General features: G+C 41.4%; 1 protein-coding gene across 3 annotated transcripts in view; it reads left to right on the forward strand.

Annotated features, from left to right (window-relative positions):
* lrp8 (low density lipoprotein receptor-related protein 8, apolipoprotein e receptor) overlaps window positions 1–21,147 on the forward strand; it is a 215,003-nt gene that overhangs the window by 180,947 nt on the left and 12,909 nt on the right. For all 3 annotated transcript variants that reach the window (XM_089001780.1, XM_089001782.1, XM_089001781.1), the window contains exons 12-17: window positions 2,012–2,130; window positions 4,049–4,188; window positions 10,202–10,343; window positions 11,807–11,959; window positions 14,439–14,789; window positions 20,463–20,531. In XM_089001780.1, coding sequence (XP_088857906.1) covers window positions 2,012–2,130; window positions 4,049–4,188; window positions 10,202–10,343; window positions 11,807–11,959; window positions 14,439–14,789; window positions 20,463–20,531 — 974 coding nt within the window. The remainder of the gene's footprint in view (window positions 1–2,011; window positions 2,131–4,048; window positions 4,189–10,201; window positions 10,344–11,806; window positions 11,960–14,438; window positions 14,790–20,462; window positions 20,532–21,147) is intronic.

The raw sequence follows: 21,147 nt of genomic DNA on the forward strand, positions 1-21,147 counted from the left end.
TTTTGGGTGTGCCTTATTCACCGGAAAATATGGTATATGAAAAGATGTTCTCCTCTCTGAATGACATATATACATACACAAAAGAACAATTCAGGTGAAGAAAGGTAAAACAATGGTGCTTCATACTTTAGCGGTGTTCTAAAAATAAAAATGATAAATAAATAGAGAAATAAATATGTCAAGATAAATAAATAAATTCAATAAATAAATAAATACAGTGAGACCTCGGCTTACGAACACCGTACCTTACGAACTTTTCGGTTTACGAACGTCAAATTTATGAAAATTAAACCTTGGAATATGCACTCCTTTGTCGATACACACCCACCACGGCTGGCAGAGTGATCTTCGGATCTGGCGGAGTGATCTTCGGATCTTCGGCGGAAGCACACGATCGAACAGAGCTCGGCGCACCTTTCCACACCCCCTCTCTCTGAATTCACATGTCGATCGCCTCCGAGGAGCTTTTTGCAGGTAATTTTACTATTATGGGACGGAAAAAAAAATCACCACAGGCTCGTGTTCAGCTGAAGAAGACCCAAAACAAAATCACAGTCGAAGAGAAGAAGGGGATCATTGAGAAACACGAACGAGGTGTGCGTTTGTTGCGTCACATGTGCGCACCGCTGCTGTCATGTGAATCTCAGCCTGACACATCTGTCACGCTGTGTGTCACTTCCCTGAGAGTAACTTTCTACGACCATTCTACAAATACAGCGCCCGATACCGTCCACCATTGCTACCATTCTTCGCCTGAAAGCTTTACACAAAGATTTCACGTTACAGGATGCTTTCACGTGACTAATGACACCAAAATTGTCACGTGCGAGTTGACAGCTGGCGAGTTGACAGCTGGGGCTGGGCTGCCGCTCCCTACCTCCGCCAGCCGATGTAGACACTTCAATTTCATTTCAACGAGTCGCTGTCACCTCACCAATGACATTATTACGACGCCTCGCGCCTTGCTGTGACTTGTGCTGGCAAGTCCAAGAGTTTGCTTTGGCCGAGGTGATTGTTAGCCGTGATTGCGTAAGTGTGTTGCTTTCCGAGATTGCGAGTGTGCGTTGTGTGTGTGTTGATCCCCTAATCACCGATACTGGGACATTTCAATGAGTCGCGAGTGTGCTATTTTATTTTGCCTAGCTTGACAGGCTGGACGGATCGCCCCGCCCGCCTTCTTTTGTCGCGTTTTATTCCGCGTCCGTGGAATCATCGGACTCGTGCCTTTTGTTGTAATAAAATCTCTGCCAGCACCTACGGGACTCGAAGTGGATGCAAATGACATCGAGGAGCTTGTTGCTGACCATAATGAGGTCCAAAACAGAGGATTTGATTTGCCTTCAAGAGGACAAGCAGAAGCAGCCCATTCAGGAGTTGATGTGCAGGCTTTTATTGAACAGTTCCATCCAGAAAAGACTGTGGCTATAAGAATCATCAACATGATGAATGATAATGTGATGCCTCAGTTTCGTAAGATCTTACAAGTCAGAAAGCAACAGGTGTCAATTAAGAGCCATCAACGTCCATCACAAATGTAAATAAAGTGAATTTATTATACAGTGCAGTGTATTTCTTTCATTACAATACAATAGCATATTTATTACATTGACTAAGGTATATTGTGTGTAGTTTTAAGGCTTATTTAGTTGAACATTATATTTTATGGAGACCTGGGAACGGATTATTCTCATTTTAATGGTTTCCTATGGGATTTTTTTTGGGGGGATGCACACTTTTCGCCTTACACAATGTCTGAGAACCAATTAAGTTCGTAAGCCAAGGTCTCACTGTAAATAAATGGTGGTGCATTTTTACGTTGTGACTTATCGAACTATTGGACATGTGATTGTTTTGGTGTCTCCCTTTGTGCAGCCAACATTGCTACTTTCAGGAAATATAAGTGGTGTGAAAATCTCTTTGATAGAATGTTTATATACAATCTTGTTTATGTACCAAAAAACTGTTTTTGAGACCACAAATAAAATTTGTGTATGTTTGTTTCTTTTGACAGATTCATGTACTGGTCCGACTGGGGAGATCAGGCCAAGATAGAGAAAGCAGGGATGAACGGAGTGGATCGTCAAATTCTGGTGTCTGAGCACATTGAATGGCCCAACGGCATAACTTTAGGTAAATCATAACAGAAAATATTTTTGACAATTGCGATCCGAGTAAAGAAAATCAATCCATCTATGCTGAGTGATCATCGTAAAATAGTTGTGTGCTGTCAGCACCATGAGAGGTTCAGTGGAAGCAGAAGAAGAAAACAATAGCTGCCCTGCAACCTCTGAACCACTATTATTTCTGCAGCTCACTTTGTGTCTGGCTCTCATCTATCAAGCCGACAAAAATGGGCTGTTGAATTAATAAACCATATGCTTCGTTCTGTTGATACCTCCCATTATCGCTTTCAACTCCCTCTGAAGCAAGAGCCCTTTATTTATTTATTTTTTTGCTTTGGCCTGTGGAGAAATAGACTGCGACACTCTGGAATTGCAAGGTCACGCATGGTACACACAAACAAAAACGATCAATAATATTTTTTTAGAGTAGAATAGAAAGAAGTGTTGTTGTTGTGTACTATACAGCTCACGAAAGTTTGTTTTTAGTTGTGTTAAGTTCATACTGTCTCCTTCTTATCTAATTTGTAATGGATTATTTTATTACAGACAGTAGTGTTATCAGTTGTTTAATTACCTGACATCTCTCGGTGTGTCCTTCCGCCTTCATCAGAGTGTCCACTCTGATAAAAGAATCCGTTACAAATTGTATTTTTTTTTAATAGTCACTGATTTCCATCAGAAAAGTAAACATATAAGGCCCCAGAAAAGTTTCTGTGGACCTACACATATGTCAATGAAATTAGATATCATATCGTATTCATCTAACGTTGGATACATTACCAATAACAATACAAGTTTATCAAATCTGCCTCCAACTTCTAATCTCATTTTTTTACAAACACTCATAACACTTCCTATAGTATATATACTTTGCACTGTCATAATATCTAACTGAATCACAATGAGAAGTGTTCTCATTTACCAAAATAAAACATCCAAAATTTAGAACTGGTCGAGGACACTGAGCTGTTGCCCTGACTTCCAATTTTCAGGTTGAATTCCACACCATCCCAATGTAGCGATATACAGTAATATTGCAATCTATAATTAATACACCCATGCTTTTTTATTAGTCAGTATTTTTTGAATGAATATTTTTTTTCTTCATCTGCAGCTTTTGTATGAGTCTGTTTGGTCTTTTATCTGATTCAATTCTGCAAGTGCTTCTGTTATGTATTATCTGTCCTGTGTATGTGTGAGTCAAGAATACTTTTAAAATTCCAATTTATCACAGAATTATAAATTAGGGGTGTCAAACTATTTTTTTTGTTGTGAGTTGGAGTTATTGTTTGCCTTGGATGGCCATCATGAATTTTGGGAAACCATATAAATGTTTCATCACAACATCAGAAATCAAGAATAAATCTTTTAAATTTTGGTTCAGACTTCAGCAAGCATCATGGAACTTGACATGCTGACATGACAAAACCCCTGGCACTTGAGTGGACACATTTTTGCACATGTCTGGCAGTGAATGAGTTAAAATGCCTGTTTAATCATTTGGAAGAAGTGCAGCCACGTTGAGATTATTCTATCAAATAGAAACAGTTCTCTTAAATATCAAGTTTACCAAGGCCCTACAGTCTTGATCCCAGAGTAAACAGGTCTGAAAAATGCAATCTGAAGAGTAAACACAGCAAATGCAGCAGACCCAATCAGTTTGCTTGTATAGTGTAGTGTACGTAGACCCCCCCCCCCTTGTAGCGAGGTACAGTTGCATCTTTATGATCACATCTGTGTTTGCATCGGCCTCAGCTCTCACATCGCGCAGGATTGATGGTGGAGCTACTTGGCCTCAGCATTCATAAACCTCTCACCCTCAGTTTACTTATTTAGTTATTTTGGAATGAATTTCACTTACTTACTTCTCATTTTCTTTTTCTCCTTGGATAACCTCTCTAATTTACCCCTCGCTTCATGTCCAGATTTGTCCAATAGGCGTCTATACTGGGTAGATTCCAAGCTGCACCTGCTGTCCAGCGTGGATTTTAATGGGGACAACCGCAGAGTGTTGCTGTCTTCCCATCACCACTTGGGACATCCATTTGCCCTCACAGTTTTTCAGGTATTGAAGAATCGCAAATATACACATAAAAGTGGTGTAAGCTCTCTTAAATAACTAATCATAATCATCATTTGTATGACAATAACAATTCTCGGCACAGCTGAACCGTTGAAGGGGTTCCATTTTGGTGGCCTCAGTATAGCATCTCTGCTTTTTGCAGATGATGTGGTACTGTTCGTAGGGGCCTTCAAGTAAGGCTCCCCAACGCTCACTGGAGCATTTCGCAGCCGAATGTGAAGCGGTTGGGATGAGAATCTGCACCTCCAAATCTGACAGAATGGTTCTTAGTCAGAAAAGGGTGGAGTATCTGGGAGTCTTGTTCATGAATGAGGGTAGAAGGGAGCGAGAGATCGACAGGCGGATCGGTACGCCGTCTGCTGCGATGCAGACTTTGTACCGATCCGTCGCGGTGAAGAAGGAGCTGGGCCAAAAGGCGAAACTCTAATTTTCCCAGTCGATCTACGTCCCAACCCTTATCTATAGTCATGAGCTCGGGCATCTGATCAGGATGCCTCCTGGACGCCTCCCTGGCCAGGTGTTCCCGGCATGCCCCACTGGCAGAAGACCCCGGGGACGACCCGGGACACGCTGCAGAGACTATGTCACTCAGCTAGCCTGGGAATGTCTCGGGATCTGCCAGGAAGAGCTGGAAGAATTGGCTGGGGAGAGGGAAGTCTGGGCTTCCTTACTAAAGTTTCTGCCCCCACGACACGACCCCGGAGAAGCGGCAGAAGATGGATGGATGAATACATTTTTAAAAAGGTGTTCCTGACCTTCTCCTGGGTGGTCAGTCTGAAAAGGCCAATCAATTATTAGACATAGAAAGTGTGGACAACATCCAGTGGCGATCAAAGTGATAATTGAGGGGCTGCACTGTGATAGGTGGGAAGTTCTTTCTTCGTTCTTCGTTTTGCTACGCACACTGTGAAAATTACAAGAGGTGGCATTCATCATGTTTATTGCATGGGTGTGTTTGTCGACGCTAGTGTGTGTGTGTGTGTGTGTGTGTGTGTGTGTGTGTGTGTGTGTGTGTGTGTGTGTGTGTGTGTTAGAGTGTGTCACGTGGGTTTTCTCCGGGTCCTCCGGTTTTCTCCTACGTTCCAAAAACATGCATGGCAGGCTGATTGAACATTCTATATTGCCCCATGGTGTGAGTGTGAGAGTGACTGGTTGTTTGTCTCTGTGTGTCCTGCGATTGGCTGGCAACCAATTCAGGGTGTCCCCTGCCTAGTGCCTGAAGACAGCTGGGACAGGTTCCAACACCCCCCCACAACCCTGAGGATTAAGCGGTACGGAAATGGATAGTATACTTGATACCATCTGACTTCTGTGTATAATCTGATCCAAGTGGAGTATAGTCAAGGCTCTCTTTGTTCAGGATATTAGTGGATTTAACCTTTCTGAGGTGTATCTAAATTCTACCCTTTTCGCACAACCACAACTCATATGACAGTAAGTACGCTGACAAATTAAAATAAAACAAATAAGCCGAGATGTGAAGAAGACTCCGATTTATTCATTCACTGCTTTTGTCTGTGATTGACAGCTTAGTTTTCTCCTCTTTCTCATTTATCAAGATGGGGAAACCATCACAATCCCTTACCTTGAAAGCTACAGATACAGTCAAGGCGTGGTAAGGGTCTAAGAATCTTATCAGATCAAATGTAACCTTTCAAGCAATGGATGGTAAATAAAGAGTTTTACACTTGAATAAGTCGAGAGTCGTCTCATACTTGCATCCTATCATTTAAAATCTGCGTTTGCTGCAGGCATGGGAGTTCATCTGAATGTTTGGAAAGGTTCCAACAAACCTTTGAAGGTATCGGACGTTTCGCTTCTCATCCAATATATATATATATGTGTGTGTGTGTGTGTGTGTGTTTGTAAAATGCCTTTGAATGGAGCCTCAGAGGATTCTCCAGACCAACAAATGGTCATTTAAAGTTAGCATTTCAAGAGTAACATACTTGAAAACATGACACAGAATACACAACCAGAGGAGAAAAAAAATATATATACAGTAAAGTCTCGTTATATCGATATCCAAGGGAGTCCGAAAAAATATCGATATAACCGGGACTATCGATATATCCGACCCTGTTTGCATGTAATGTTCTCCGTGCGTGCATAGAAATAGTATCGATATAACCGGGACTATCGATATATCCGATATCGATATAACGAGACTTTACTGTATATATATATTCGAATTCAATTCGAATTCCACTTGGGGCAGAGAAAAATGAGCACAAAAACATCATCCAGTGTGGGTCCTTGGGCAAGACCCTTCACGCTAATGCCTACCTCATACAATGATGAGAGACAATAAATGGAATGACATGCCGGCTCAGACGTCGCCCAGCCAAACAAGGTCTGCGTCAGGTGCTGGGGAATCAGAGCACCTTGATGAAAAATGGGCTACTGGAACAAAGCGGAGATGGACGAGATGCGATAACATGGCTTTGTTGGAATGCTAATACTCAAGCAACCCTAGTCAGAGGGGTTACATGCGGAGAATGGGGGCTGAATGGTTACTTCGAAACCCACAGTCACGGTTGATCACAAAACAACTAGTAGCTCAGTGTTCCAATATCCACAAACGGCAATTGCTATCACAACTTGAGATTGCTGAGGTACAACACAAATTCCGAGGTGAAGGGCCCCAGGCTGCCACATCAGAGGAAGAGGTTCAACCAGAGATTGAGAGGCAAGCCCCAATGAATGATGAGTTTGGGAAGCCAGCCCCAATGAATGAAATGCTGAGCGAGGCAGCAACTGACCTGAGAGATAAGATCATGGCAAGAATGAAAACTGGGCAACTAAGAAACCGATTACAACGGCTCTGTGAAGTACCACCTGAAAGCCTCATAGAAACTGTGAATGCAGCACTGAGAACAATCCCGACCGGAACGATCACGGAAACCAATGAGCTGATATACGCCTCAGCATCAGTGATCCTAGAGATGCTTGGCTACAAGAGCAACCATGAGAGCCACGAGATTCATTACCCACCATGGAAAAGACGGTTGGAGGCTAAGATCAACATCAAATTGACGGAGACCCAGAGAGGTGTGAATAAAAGGCCAATACCCAAGAGGTACATGCAGACAACCATACCTGAAGCACTCGAAACTGCCAAACAAAGGCTCCAGGCCTTGTCCAGTCGCCTAAAGAGGTACACGAAAGAGAATGAGGCCAGAAGAATAAACAGGCTGTTCGCAACACAACCTGCGAAAGTGTACGCTCAGTGGCAGGGTTCTGACAGCAGAGTAGACCCTCCAAGGCTGGAAACTGAAAGATACTGGAAAGGCATATGGGAGAAGGAGGTTGCACATAACCGCAGTGCACAATGGCTGGTGACTCTGAAAGAGGAGCACAGCAACCTCCCTGAACAGAATCCAGTTACCATCACAGCGGCAGATATACAAGAAAGAGTCTCAGGTATGAAAAACTGGACGGCACCAGGCCCGGATATGGTCCACACCTACTGGCTAAAGAAACTCACAGCTCTCCACGAGCACCTAGCAGCACAAATGAACCAGTTGCTGATGGATGGGACTCACCCAGGATGGCTAACCGAAGGGCGAACAATCCTGATCATGAAGATATCGTGGTCATAGATAAAGGGGAAAGGAAAGCCGTTGTCGTGGATGTAGCGGTCCCGAGTGATGGAAACATCAGAAAGAAGGAACATGAGAAAATCGAGAAATACCAAGGGCTCAGAGAGGAGCTGGAGAGAGCCTGGAAGGTAAAGGTGACAGTCGTGCCTGTGGTGGTCGGGGCACTCGGGGCAGTGACCTCCAAACTGGACGAGTGGTTGCAACAGATCCCGGGAACAACATCGGCTATCTCGGTCCAGAAAAGCACAGTGCTGGGAACAGCACGGATACTGCGCAGAACCCTCAAGCTTCCTGGCCTCTGGTAGAGGACCCGAGCTGAAACGGGGGACAGACACCACCCATGGTGGGTGAGACGAGGATTTATATATATATATATATATATATATATATATATATATATATATGTGTGTGTGTGTGTGTGTGTGTGTGTGTGTGTGTGTGTGTGTGTGTGTGTGTGTGTGTGTGTGTGTGTGTGTGTGTTTGTAAAATGCCTTTGAATGGAGCCTCAGAGGATTCTCCAGACCAACAAATGGTCATTTAAAGTTAGCATTTCAAGAATAACATACTTGAAAACATGACACAGAATACACAACCAGAGGAGAAAAAAACTGTGACATCTACCATAGATGTTTTCGATTCCCAATTTTTCTCCTGATTGTGTACCTGTAAGTGGCAATGGCAAAAATGGTGTTGTGTGGAAGAGGAAAACAAATCTGATGCTGTTTCTGACACAAGCCCGCATTTCATCTTCATTCCTGTCTCCCTGTGAGAGGCACGAACAGTCATTTTCATATTGTTGTCATGATTGTACATCTTTTATTGAGACAATTTATTTATTAATTTATTTATCTTTTATTGAGACATAATTGAGCAGAAATAACCTGGTTTTCCGGCAGCTGTCTTAGATCACAGCTTCTGCTGTGACCCAGTCGAGAAATTTGATGCTTTAAGATCTTCGCAGTAAATAAATGTGAACATTTCATGCACATTTAAAAGGTGATACAGACAATGTGCTGTTTCTTCACTTATATAACATGTTTGAAAATATAGAATGGTATCAAAAAAAGACCAGATAACACTAAGGGTAGGGCATTCATGGTTCTTGAACTCACAACCTCTGTGTGCTGACCACTCGACTACCAGGCCGTGCTCGAAAAACTATTTGACATCAAATACAAAGGGAATCTTTTTATGTTAAATGGCAGGCAGAACAAATTCGACAGACTGCAGAGAGGAGTAAATAAACATTTTAATTTCATCTACAGTACCAGATAGATATTTGATTTTCACTGGGCATTTAACATTGTCTGCATTCATTCATTCATCTTCCAGACCATTTCATCCTCGTGAGGGTCACTCTGGGTGCTGGAGCCCTTCGGGCACAAGGTTGAATTGGTTGCCAGCCAATTGCAGTGCACACAGAGACAAACAACCAACCACTCTCACACTCCCACTAGGGACAATTAGTGTTCAATCAGCCGACCGTGCATGTTTTTGGAATGTGAGAGGAAACCGGAGGACATGGAGAAAACCCCACACAGGCACGAGGAGTACATGCAAACTTCGCACATTGGGTCGGAGCGGGATTTCAATTTAAGACCTCTGCACTGTGAAGTCAGCGTGTAAACCACTCGACTACCGGCCCACCCTCTCTACCTATAATTATAATTACTTTCTGAATGACATATATTCAAACAAAAAAATCTAAAGTTTATAAAATCACTTCATGAAAACATTAACTGCTTGCCACCCAATCCCAGCATACTCAAACTCAAACCCTAAAAACCAGACTGCTTTGAAATCCAAAGTGGTGGCACAATATTGTCTCTATGCTGTCATATTATTTGTTATTTACTTTTTTTTTGTTCTTTTGACTTCAAGACGGCGCCGCGAGAGTGGCTGCCTTTCCAGCAGCTCATGTATTTTGTTTTTCTACTTTCATTCCTTTCATCACTTTGCTGCTGTGAAATGTAAATTTCTCCACTGTGAGACTAATAAAGGCATATCCAATCCAATCCAATACAGTTTGCTCACCCCACTGTCACCATCAAATCTGCTGTCATTGTTAATGCATCATGGTTAGGAATAGCTTTGTGCGGGGGGTGGGACAATGCAGTATATATATATATATGTGTGTATATATATATATATGTGTGTATATATATATATATGTATATATATATATATATATATATATATATATATATATATGTGTGTGTGTGTGTGCAAATTATTGCAGTTTCAAACAGTTCTTATTCTTTAAATATCTTGATTGTTTATTCAAAGTGAAATTAATCAAGTATAATTCGGAGTCACGTAAATTAGGCATACCGTCATTCTTTGTTTGGGGATGAATCATCGTTTCGTTCAAATCTGGAAATTCTTCTCTCCAGGATCGTATATACTGGACCGACTTGGAGAATGAAGCCATCTATAGCGTCAATCGCCTGACGGGGAACGATGTGTCGAAAGTAGCAGAGCATCTCAACAATCCGCTGGATCTGGTGGTGTTCCATGAGCAGAGGCAGCCAAAGGGTAGGGCACTCTGCAGACATGAATGCATGGATACAAACAAATTAAATTATTCAGGATGTGGTGCCATCCTGTTTACACAGCTGGTATTGTTTCAGTAAAATTATGGTCCTGCAAAATGAATAAAAATAATAATTACCTTTTCTTTATAAGCACCTTTCAAAACACTAAAGGACGGTTTACAATCTAGAACAAAACAATAAATTCGTAGATATAAGTATAAAGAATAAACAAAGAAATAAAAATGATTAATTGAAATTTACTATGTGTTTTTGAATCGGTGGGTTTTGAGATGGGATTTTAATGTGAGAAGATGTTGGTTGGAAGTGAATTCTGGAACTCACTTCCAAGCAACATCCATAGTTTGGGGCAGGGCGGATGAAAGTGCTGCCCTTCATCGTGCTTAGACGGCCAGAGGGTACAGACGCTCCCCACCTTACAAACAAGATACGTTCCCGAGCGGTCATTCGTAAAGTGAATGTGTTTGTAAATTGCTTTAGTGCTATATTTTGTATGAAATGTATGTTTAAGTCAAACACTGAACGGGGAGTTATAAAACATAGATGCTCTAACAGTTGAAAAATAAATTTGCCATTACTGTAGTAATGTACAACATATATCCTGGCTCTTCAGTCAGTCATTACTGAATCTGCTGGCACGTAATGACTGAATTACATGCCAGCAGCTATTGCCTTTTGTGATGCATCGTGTCCTCCTGGAGCGTCAACACTGCCAATGTTTATCATCCGGCATGGCTTTTACATTTTACTTTGGGGGATTCAACAAGGCGTGCCTTAAGGATATCCCCACTTCACAATCTCTGTAGCATATGGCAATAATTTTGAAATAATTTACCAACCTCAATTCCACCATTTTCCACTTTCCTGAAATATTGCACATAAAACCATTGTGCAAAGCTTTCTTAGTGTGTGACTGATGTAGCCCATGATTTCATTTGAATTCTCTGATGAACTGCTCCCCAGAACAACACATAAGAGACAGCAACAAACCACAACCTGACCTAGTTCTGTTGCCTCCCCACATTACATTAGGAACTTCATTTTGAGTCTTGGCTGAGGGATGTGAATATTTCAGTATTTGAGTTTAAAAAAGTTTTAACAACCCACTTTTAATCAAGCAATCGGCTCATTGACTTTCATCGGGCATTTGTCGGACTTGAGTTTGACACGTGATATTTATGAATATATAAACAGCTTGCTTGATACAAAAATATTATGTTGAAACACTCGTACAATTTAGCAAATTTACGGTGAAAGTGAACTCCAAATGGTGTCAAACGTTTCCAATGAGAGTTTAAAATAAATTAATTTCATCGTATTTTGCAACAGTACCATTCAAATTATTGCTCAATTTATTTGGTTTCAGTGAATGTGCATATTAACTAGCTGAGTTTGGTACCTCTAAAAAGGTGAATGCGTGTACGTGCCTGTCTTTGTTCTTTACAGCCCCTGACACGTGTAACATAGGCAGTCTTCCCAATGGTGGCTGTGAGTACCTTTGTTTAAAGGCACCCCAGATTACAGACCACTCCCCCAAATATACGTGTGCCTGTTCCGATGAAATGGAGCTGGGACCCGATATGAGGCGTTGTGTCACAGGTAAGTCTCGACTGAATGCAATAAAACGGACATCATATAGTACTAGGTATTCTGAAAGCCCAACAGAAAAAACTATCCATCAATTTTCTAAGCTGCTTTTTTAAATAGGACAGACGAACTGTAGCATATGATATCCTAATTGTTCGACGGGCGGGGTACACTCTCGACTGGTCACCATTCAATCTCAACAAATTGTGAGGCTTAACTGAAAACTAAAAAATCCAATCCAAATTTGTCATTTATTTTCATTAAATGTCATAAAATGAATGGTGATTTTAAAATAATTAATTTTCCATCTGTCTGTGAAATATCCAAATATGTGGTTATAAGTCTTCTTTTCAAGAATTCAGTGAAGTGCAAAAAGAACAGAGAGGGACTTCACGTCATATTTAGGCATACCTGCCATTTAACCAGGGTTTTGGTCACACAATTTTGTCTTGTTCTTTGATTCCTAATTCACAAAAAAAAGAAGAAATCAGGTTGTATAATGTATCACTGTGTACTGAGCAGGGAAGAAAGGCTCCATCGTTATTGCTCTTTTAACATTCCATTATCTGTGTTATGATCTGGTTGGCGACCAACGGGTGGCGCTGTCGGCCCCGCCTGCACCTGCACAGTTGCTGGTCGTCACGATCAGTGGCAGACTGCCACGTTCTGATTGGCGACCAACGGGTAGCGCTGTCGGCCCTGCCTGCAGCCGCGCAGGTGTTGGTCGTTCCAATCAGTGGCAGTCAAAAGGACTCCCGGCACGACTTTTGTTGTCGTGTCATTGCATTGTGCAGTGCATTCATTGTATGCTGTGCATGTGTTTTCTGCACCCTGTCAAGTTTGTTTCATCCTGGCGGACTTTTGGTTTTCTTTGATACTCTATATTTTTCTGTTCAGATGATTTTGATGTTTTAGATTTTGTACCTGCTGACTTTATTTTAATACAATTTCTCAAATACAACCTGCTGCTCCCTCCTACCTGCTTATTTTGGGATCCACAACCGCCATCACCACCTTGCAAACCGTGACAATCTGTAAATAAACCTTGATTTAGGGTCGTGTTTATAATGACATCCAAGCCAGTTTGTTTCATTTCATCTTACATTGTTAATTTGAGCATTACTTGTAAATACATTAAATACATAAAAAATAATATTATATAAAGCACACCGCATTATAAGACCCAACAGTAGATGGTCCATGCAGGGATATATAAAACGCAACCCAAGCTACGTTTTTATATGCTTGCTTAGACCGTACATGACTTCTTCTACACTGGAAAATTGAGTCGGGGCTGCTCACAGTAGTCGCGAGACCTGTTGTGGTTCAATATTACTTCACATGTTGAAAAAAATGAAGGGTTTTGGGTGTGCCTTATACCCCGGATATTGCGGTAACTGTGAGATTAACTGTATGTCATCAAACTTGAAAGCTTTTTGGTTTAGGTAAAAGTCCTGCAACCGAATGTGCCCTGCTTACTGCTTAAAAACTGCATGTAGAGCCTCAAGCACACCTGTGATTCTCCTGGGTGTAAACGATTTGGATATTTGATGGGTGGTTTCAAGTAGAACTGCAGAGAAATAATCATGCATGCTTTCGTTACTAATGTACTTTTTTCAAACGTCCATATAGCTTTTTATTCAGTTGGTTAGTACTCAATTGTTATACAGTACTTTACCAAATCATCTTATGTGCCAGATCAGACATGCAGACACTATATTTCACACTCCTGATTTAGATTTTTCAATATATATATTTTTTTTCAATAATATAAAGTCAATGTAGGAAAACTACTTTGTGGGGAAACTCCACACAGGTCAGCCTGGGCCAATATTAACATCCAATACTTCTTGACTGTGAGGCCGACATGCTGCCCAGGACACCCATAGGGTTGCAGAAGGTATAACAATGACATCAAATTTACTATTAAGCCAATCATGTAATTGTAATTGCATCCATTTATAATCAAAACAATTTCTCCCCAGAAATATTATGGGTGTGCAGGAACTTATCCCACAATGAACTGCTTTCCAACCGTGAACCGGCACACCGTGACGAGCAACAACCATTCACACTCACAATCTAGGGACAGTATCATCTCTACTGAACCTGTCGTGCATGTTTTTGAATCTTGGTTGAAATTTCCTGGAAAAACACATGCAGACATGAAAACTTCACAGCCCCAAATCGAACCCTTAACCTTTTCACTGCCTTTGTACTTTGTACCTTTGTACTGTAAAACTGGATGTCGCCCACCATTAACAAATATCATTTTTTTTACCATCTTTCACCTTTCACATTTCCACTTGGAGGAATAAAATCAACAATTCACTTTAATGCAAGATTTGCCAGGTATGAACATTCTAATTTGGGGCCGTATTGTCCATAGTGTGGCAGGACAGAATGTAACCTCGATGTGGTGACATCGCTTTCCACATCTGATGGTGTTTCACTAAAACTGATGTTTATTTTTTCTTTTTCTACTATACAGTACGAACAAGAACAACCACAACAGCCGTTCCCACGACCACCTCTTCGACAACATCTATGACAAGTACAACAACAAAAGCCACCCCTATCCCCAAGACATCAGTGTTACCCACAACCACCACCACTGCATCGACCACAGTCTTGACCACAACGAGGCATCTGGCAACAGCCGAATCCCCAAAGAAGTCCAGGGGGACCTCCACCGAGCTGCTCCGAACGCCTACTTCCATAAGTACACAGACCAGTTTCAACAGCACGAGCCAGACATTACCATCTACTCACACACCCCTACTGGGCCAAGTGGCCCCAAGCAGCATTCATAAAGAGAGCAACGGAAATCTGTCACATCGAGGTAGGGTCAATGCAAATTGCATAAATTGTGTTAAGTAAGGATGTGCATGCAACATATATGTTCCTTTTTACTTTACTGTGTATCACTCTCACTTATGCACACATTCACATGCTGTACAAGGCTGCTACTCGGTCTTCTTGCAGTTCATCCCTCACTCGAACTATAAAACAGAGATTTCGACTAAAGAACAGCAGTCTTCACAGTTCCCTCTGCTCACCTCCTGCCACTTTGTTATAGAGCTTTAAAGGACAACCGACACAATTTTTTTGTTTCCTAACTGACATCAGAAAAACTTTTATAGCATCTAAAATACCTAAAACACGCAGGATGATATTTTTAGTCAAATGAAAAACACCAATAAAAATGACTTAAATTGTCCAAAAATGACTTCAAAATGAAACTGGAAATGGCCAGTTTCAGAAAGTCCCGCCCCCAGTTCGTGACGTCACTTCAAGACGTCTTGCCTTGTCAGAATCAGAATCAGAATCATCTTTATTGCCAAGTATGTAGAACACACAAGGAATTTGTTTCCGGTCGAACACGCTGCACTAGTATCTTCTTCTTCTTCTTTTCCTTTCGGCTTTTCCCTTGAAGGGGTCACCACAGCGAATCAGTGTGCTCCATCATCAGCAAAAAAATTGCAAAGAGGCACTATACAATTCCATTTGGGCTACTGTTCAAAGAGTTAATGTCTTGGGGGAAGAAGCTGTTTAAATGTCTGCTGGATTTGGTACGCATGGGTCGGTAGCGTTCGAGAATCAAAACAATGGCTCCACATTCGGAGAAGATGCTTTCTTGTTACCAGTTATGAATATGATTCAAATAGTTCTGAAGAGGAAAGCATAAATGTTTACAATCGAATAAAGGAGTCCTCCCATATTAATTTGAGCCGTAAATGACAGCAATATGGGAACCACAAAATGCAGAAGATGGCGCCCGAGCTCCGTTGGAAATGGGCTGATTTGTCTGCTAGAAATTTGTGTCAGCGAATATCAAATAATTGTCTTGGTGCAACACACAACTATTCACCATCGCGCTATTGATGTGTTTTCCTTCTAATTTCGCCATCAACACGGATCTACACAAAGTTTTCAGACCAAACAAAGTATCGCAAAATGCATTGTGTGTCGCTTTCTCGGTCGGGGGCGTTCCAAACGTGACGTCACGTGGGGATGGTCATCAACTCGAAAACAAGACTTCCTGAATATTCAGCACGAGTCTTAAGATGTAAAATACAGCAATATGCGGTGGAATCTTTGTAAAATACACTCAGTAGAAGTCATTTGAAGTGATTTTACAAATTATGTCTGGAGGCGTCGGTTGTCCTTTAACAATGCTTGAAAAAATGCCTTAATTGTGCTTGAAATAAGAATAATGTTGAATGGAAGAGCAAAACAAAATTAATGTAGTTCCTCTATGAAAATTTCACACGACAAAAAGCCGTGGGGAGTAACAGAATACGTCTGCCGTTATGTAATCAGGATACCAAAAAAAGTAAATGTGATCTTTTTTACAGGTACAGAAATAAACATGTAGATTAATTTACATGATTACATTTTAATGTAGGGATATGTGCTGCACTGTCATTCTACTCCCAATGTGGATTTGTGTTTGTTGCCGGTGATAGGTCAGATTCGTTTTGTAGTCGAAGAGACTTTGCCAAGTCTGTCTTTTGTCATTTATTATAATCATAACATTTATGGAGAGTAATTCTTAGTGCAGATGAAGCAGTGAGGCACCCCAGTTTGGTGAGTATGGTATTGCCTCTCTATTTTACAGATGATGTTTTACTGTTGATGTATTGAAATCATCAGCCCCAACTCGGCCTGGTCGTCGAGTGGTTAGCACGTCGGCTTCACAGTGCAGAGGTCACCGGATCACGTCCCACTTTGGCCTCCCTGTGTGGAGTTTGCATGTTCTCCCTGTGCTTGCGTGGGTTTTCTCTGGGTCCTCCGGTTTCCTCCCACATTCCAAAAACATGCATGGCAGGCACATTGAACACTCCAATTTGTCCCATGGTATGAGTGAGAGAGTGACTGTGGTTTGTCTTTGTGTGCCCTGCGATTGGCTGGCAACCAATACAGGGTGTCCCCCGCCTCGTGCCCGAAGACGGCTGGGATAGGCTCCAGCACCCCCTGCGACCCTAATGAGGAATAAGCGGTACGGAAAATGGAAGAAATGGAACATCCCCAACTCTTATTAGAGCAGTCGTGTCTTGTTCATGAGTGAGGGCAGGGGGGAGCGAGGCGGATCAGTGCAGCAGCTGCTGTGATGTGGACTCTGCATCAGTCTGTTGTGGTGACGGAGATGAGACAAATAGCAAAAGTCTCGATTTACCCATCTATCTATGTTTCAAACCTCAACTATAGTAATGAGCTGGAAGTCGTGATCAAATGAATAAGATCCCAGATACCAGAAGCCAAAATTAGTTTCATCCACAGGATGTCCATCATCTCCTTTAGCGATAGGCTGAAATGCTCAGACATTCAGTAAAGACTCAGAGTTGAACCACAGAAAACAGTTAAATGAGGGAGAATAAAGACTAGAGATGGTCCTTCTTGTTTAGATCGAGGATGTTTATTTGCCGGAGCATAGAGAGCAACCACTTCTCTGAGCATTGTACAAGAACTCTTTTTTTTTCGCTATCAAAGGACCGGATGTAGCGTTGTGGCTGCATTGCCAGATCCGCTCAACATTCAGCATTATACCGAATGTATCGTAACAAAGAATATTACAGCATTGCACAAAATGAGGATACAAAATAACAGTTTCTTAAAAAACGTATCTGACAATTTTGGCCAGCCAGCCAGCAATCGAACCGCTTGATGGCATAGCAATCGATCGCGTGGTGGCACCGGTGGGGGGAATGTCCACCGACGCCGAGGCGGGTGGGCGTCGGCGCTCAGGCGCGAAGGACCTCCGCGACGAAAACGGGGGAGGGTACGCCGGCCAGGACAAGAGCCGAGGCGGGTCGGCGCTCGGGCGCACGGGATTGCGGCGTCAAGAATGCCGCGTTGGGCACCTACCGCCTATTTGAGACATTTCATTCTGCCTCGTGATGAGGTGGTGGGTTGGGTGCGTTGGCGCCGCCGACGGCCGCTGGGTTGGGTCGCGCGACCCGTGTCGCCCAAATCAGATCGTCTGCAAGTCATTTAGCACTGAGTCTCAATTCAACATTTTGAAATAATTTCGATTTACGACCATTTTGTCTTAAAATGGTTTTGTCGGAACGGAACCCGGTCGTAAGTCGGATGTCACCTGTATTTGATGGCATTTCGCACTTTTTTTTTGCCACCACACGTTTTTTGAAACATGCTGCGACCATAAATTTCTAATCCAGTGATTATTTATGAAAAACATCATTTTATCCGTTATTTGATTTAATATACTGTATGTTGAACATGACTTGTAAATCATTGTCTCTTTTTTTACCCCCAACCAGTGACGTGCAGTCAGGGGAGGCAGGGGAGGCCGTGCCTCATCATGGAAATATCAAATGAAAAAATAAATTAAACAGTTATATTTATTTAGTGATTTTTACTCTAAAGTTCTTTTCCATTTAACTTTTTTTTTTTCTAAATCGCTGAATTTTCATAATTACCGTTCAAATCCTCAGTCGAGACGAGCGGTGAGGCAGCAGCCGGCTGAGCCTCACCATGGATTGCGCAATGACTATGCTAACTGTGCTGGCTTGCTCTACAGTGAGACCGCATTGCTGTCATATCATATCGCTATTAAATATCGCTATTAAATATATTGCTATTATTATTATTATTATTATTATTAGTAGTAGTAGTAGTAGTAGTAGTAGTATATTGTTAGATATTATATATATATATATATACAGTGAGACCTCAACTTACGAACTTAATTGGTTCCCAGACAGAGTGTGTAAGGCGAAAAGTGTGTATCTCAAAAAAAGAAATCCCATAGGAAACCATTAAAATGGGAATAATCCGTTCCCGGGTTTCCATGAAATGTACTTTTCAACTAAATAAGCCTTAAAACTACACACAACATACCTTATTCTATGTATAATAAATGTGCTATTGTATTGCAATGAAAGAAATACACTGCATTGTATCATAAAGTCACTTTATTTACATTCGTGATGGTCATTTATGGCTTGATGGAATGGCATTGGAGGTCGAAGGTCAAAGGGAATTGCTGTTTGGAAAGAGAGGCGCATTACATGACGACTGTAATTAAAGAAATAAACTGTGCTGTAAAATAAAGTTTTATTTACCTTTTTGATGGTCGTTGATGGCTTATGGAAGGTCACCTTCCATAAGGACTGTTGGTAACTTAACCTCTGGTGCTGTTCGGTCGTGTGATTCCGCCGAAGATCACTCCGCCAGCCGTGGTGGGTCTGTATTATGAAAATAGTGCTTATTATAAGGTTTAATTTTCATAAATTTGACGTTTGTAAGACAAAAAGTTTGTAAGTTGAGGTGTTTGTAAGTTGAGGTCTCACTGTATATATATATATATATATATATATATATATATATATATATATATATATATATATATATATATATATATATATATATACCTCTGCACTGTGAAGCCGGTGTGCTAACCACTCGACTACCGGGGCCGCCCCTATATACAGTAAAGTCTCGTTATATCGATATCGGATATATCGATAGTCCCGGTTATATCGATACTATTTCTATGCACGCACGAAGAAACTTACATGCAAACAGGGTCGGATATATCGATAGTCCCGGTTATATCGATATTTTTTCGGACTCCCTTGAATATCGATATAACGAGACTTTACTGTATATATATATATATATATATATATATATATATATATATATATATATATATATATATATGAACTACATTTTGACAGTTTAGCTGGTGTATGTGATGTAGAGTCACTTTACATTATAAACACTGTATTACAGTGTTTATTTTATTTTTATCAAAAATGTGCATAGGTGAGGCACACAGTTCTCCTGCCTCATGACAGGGGGCGCTGGTGATTACCAATTCTTCTTGCGCCTTCTCGGCTTCAGAATAATAGAATTAGTGAGAGCATGCTACAGTAAACAGTTAGCAAGTTAAATGCAACCATCCAGTCATTTTTTTCGTGTTGCTTGGCCTTATTTTCAGAATGGAGGATTACATATCTAAATTGAAAAAAATAGAGAGACTTTTAAAACTGAAGATAGATAAGGAAGGCTTCTACAAAGAAGTTATTGATGCCTTTCTTCAGAAGTCATCAGAAATGGTGGTTTGATCCATGGCTTGTTCAGCGGTTTGTTCAGCTCCACGCACAAGTTTCATTCATATCAATCATGCGGGCCACACTAACATTAATCTTTCATGTCAAGGTGGGCCACAAAATATTCTTTCGGGGGCCGCGGTTGGCCCGCGAGTTTGAGATCATGCTTTAACACAATAACCCAGTTTGTATATTTTATTGTATATTCTTCACTTGAAGGTAAAATAAGAATGACTATCAACTATTTGCAATTGTAGAAAAAAATGTATTAGCCACAGCAACATTTTCTATCCCTCAAGCAAATTATTTTGGGATGATTTTTAAATTAATTTGTCGGATTTCTCTCTCTCTCCCTCTCTCTTTCTCTTTTTTTTCTCACTCTCTTTCTCTGCCCCTCGTCCGCCATTCTGTCTCCCACTACACTGTCATCTCAGCCGCGGGTGATCACTACCTAATAGGCAACAACATCACAGTAGCTGTCTTGGGGATAGTCATTCCTATCGGTGAGTTCTCTCAATTCTCTTAGCTGTGTTGTTTTGGCTTTTTGCTTGCCTGCTTTTCCCTTCGAGCTTTTTCCTCTGTGGTTGCTGTGTGTCAATACCGTATGCATGCGTCCCATGTGCGAGGGTGTGAGGATGCACGAGTATGACTTTTTTATGCCAAATACTATGATGATTTTTTTCTCCCATATTGCCTTTATTAACTGACCCAATTTGTGAGCTTCAACAGTCAACACCGATAGGTGGCCTCATTGGTGTTCCAGTGGGAAAGAACCATTTTCAAAAACATCACTAAAAGCCCTCACTCACCCCATGGCCATTATGAGCCAGTAAGCTCATTAGTCAGTGATGGCCTTTGTAATGGGCACATTACAGGCTATCATGAAGAGGATTTAAGCAAACGGGGAATTATCTTTGTTTTGCCATCACACTTGACCAGCAGCCAATATCATTAATTTCCTGCTTTGAGCATACATTGTACTCCCAATGCAAAACTGCCATGAGCCACTGGAACAAAAGTTACCGTATTTTCCACACGATGAGGCGCTTGGGAGTATAAGGCGCACCACACCATCTATTTGAAGCCAGTTTCGCTATATAATGCAAATATAATGTTGCG

This window comes from Hippocampus bargibanti, linkage group LG07 (genome assembly GCF_051943395.1).
Source record: "Hippocampus bargibanti isolate YZ-2025 linkage group LG07, ASM5194339v1, whole genome shotgun sequence".
Classification (NCBI taxonomy): domain Eukaryota; kingdom Metazoa; phylum Chordata; class Actinopteri; order Syngnathiformes; family Syngnathidae; genus Hippocampus; species Hippocampus bargibanti.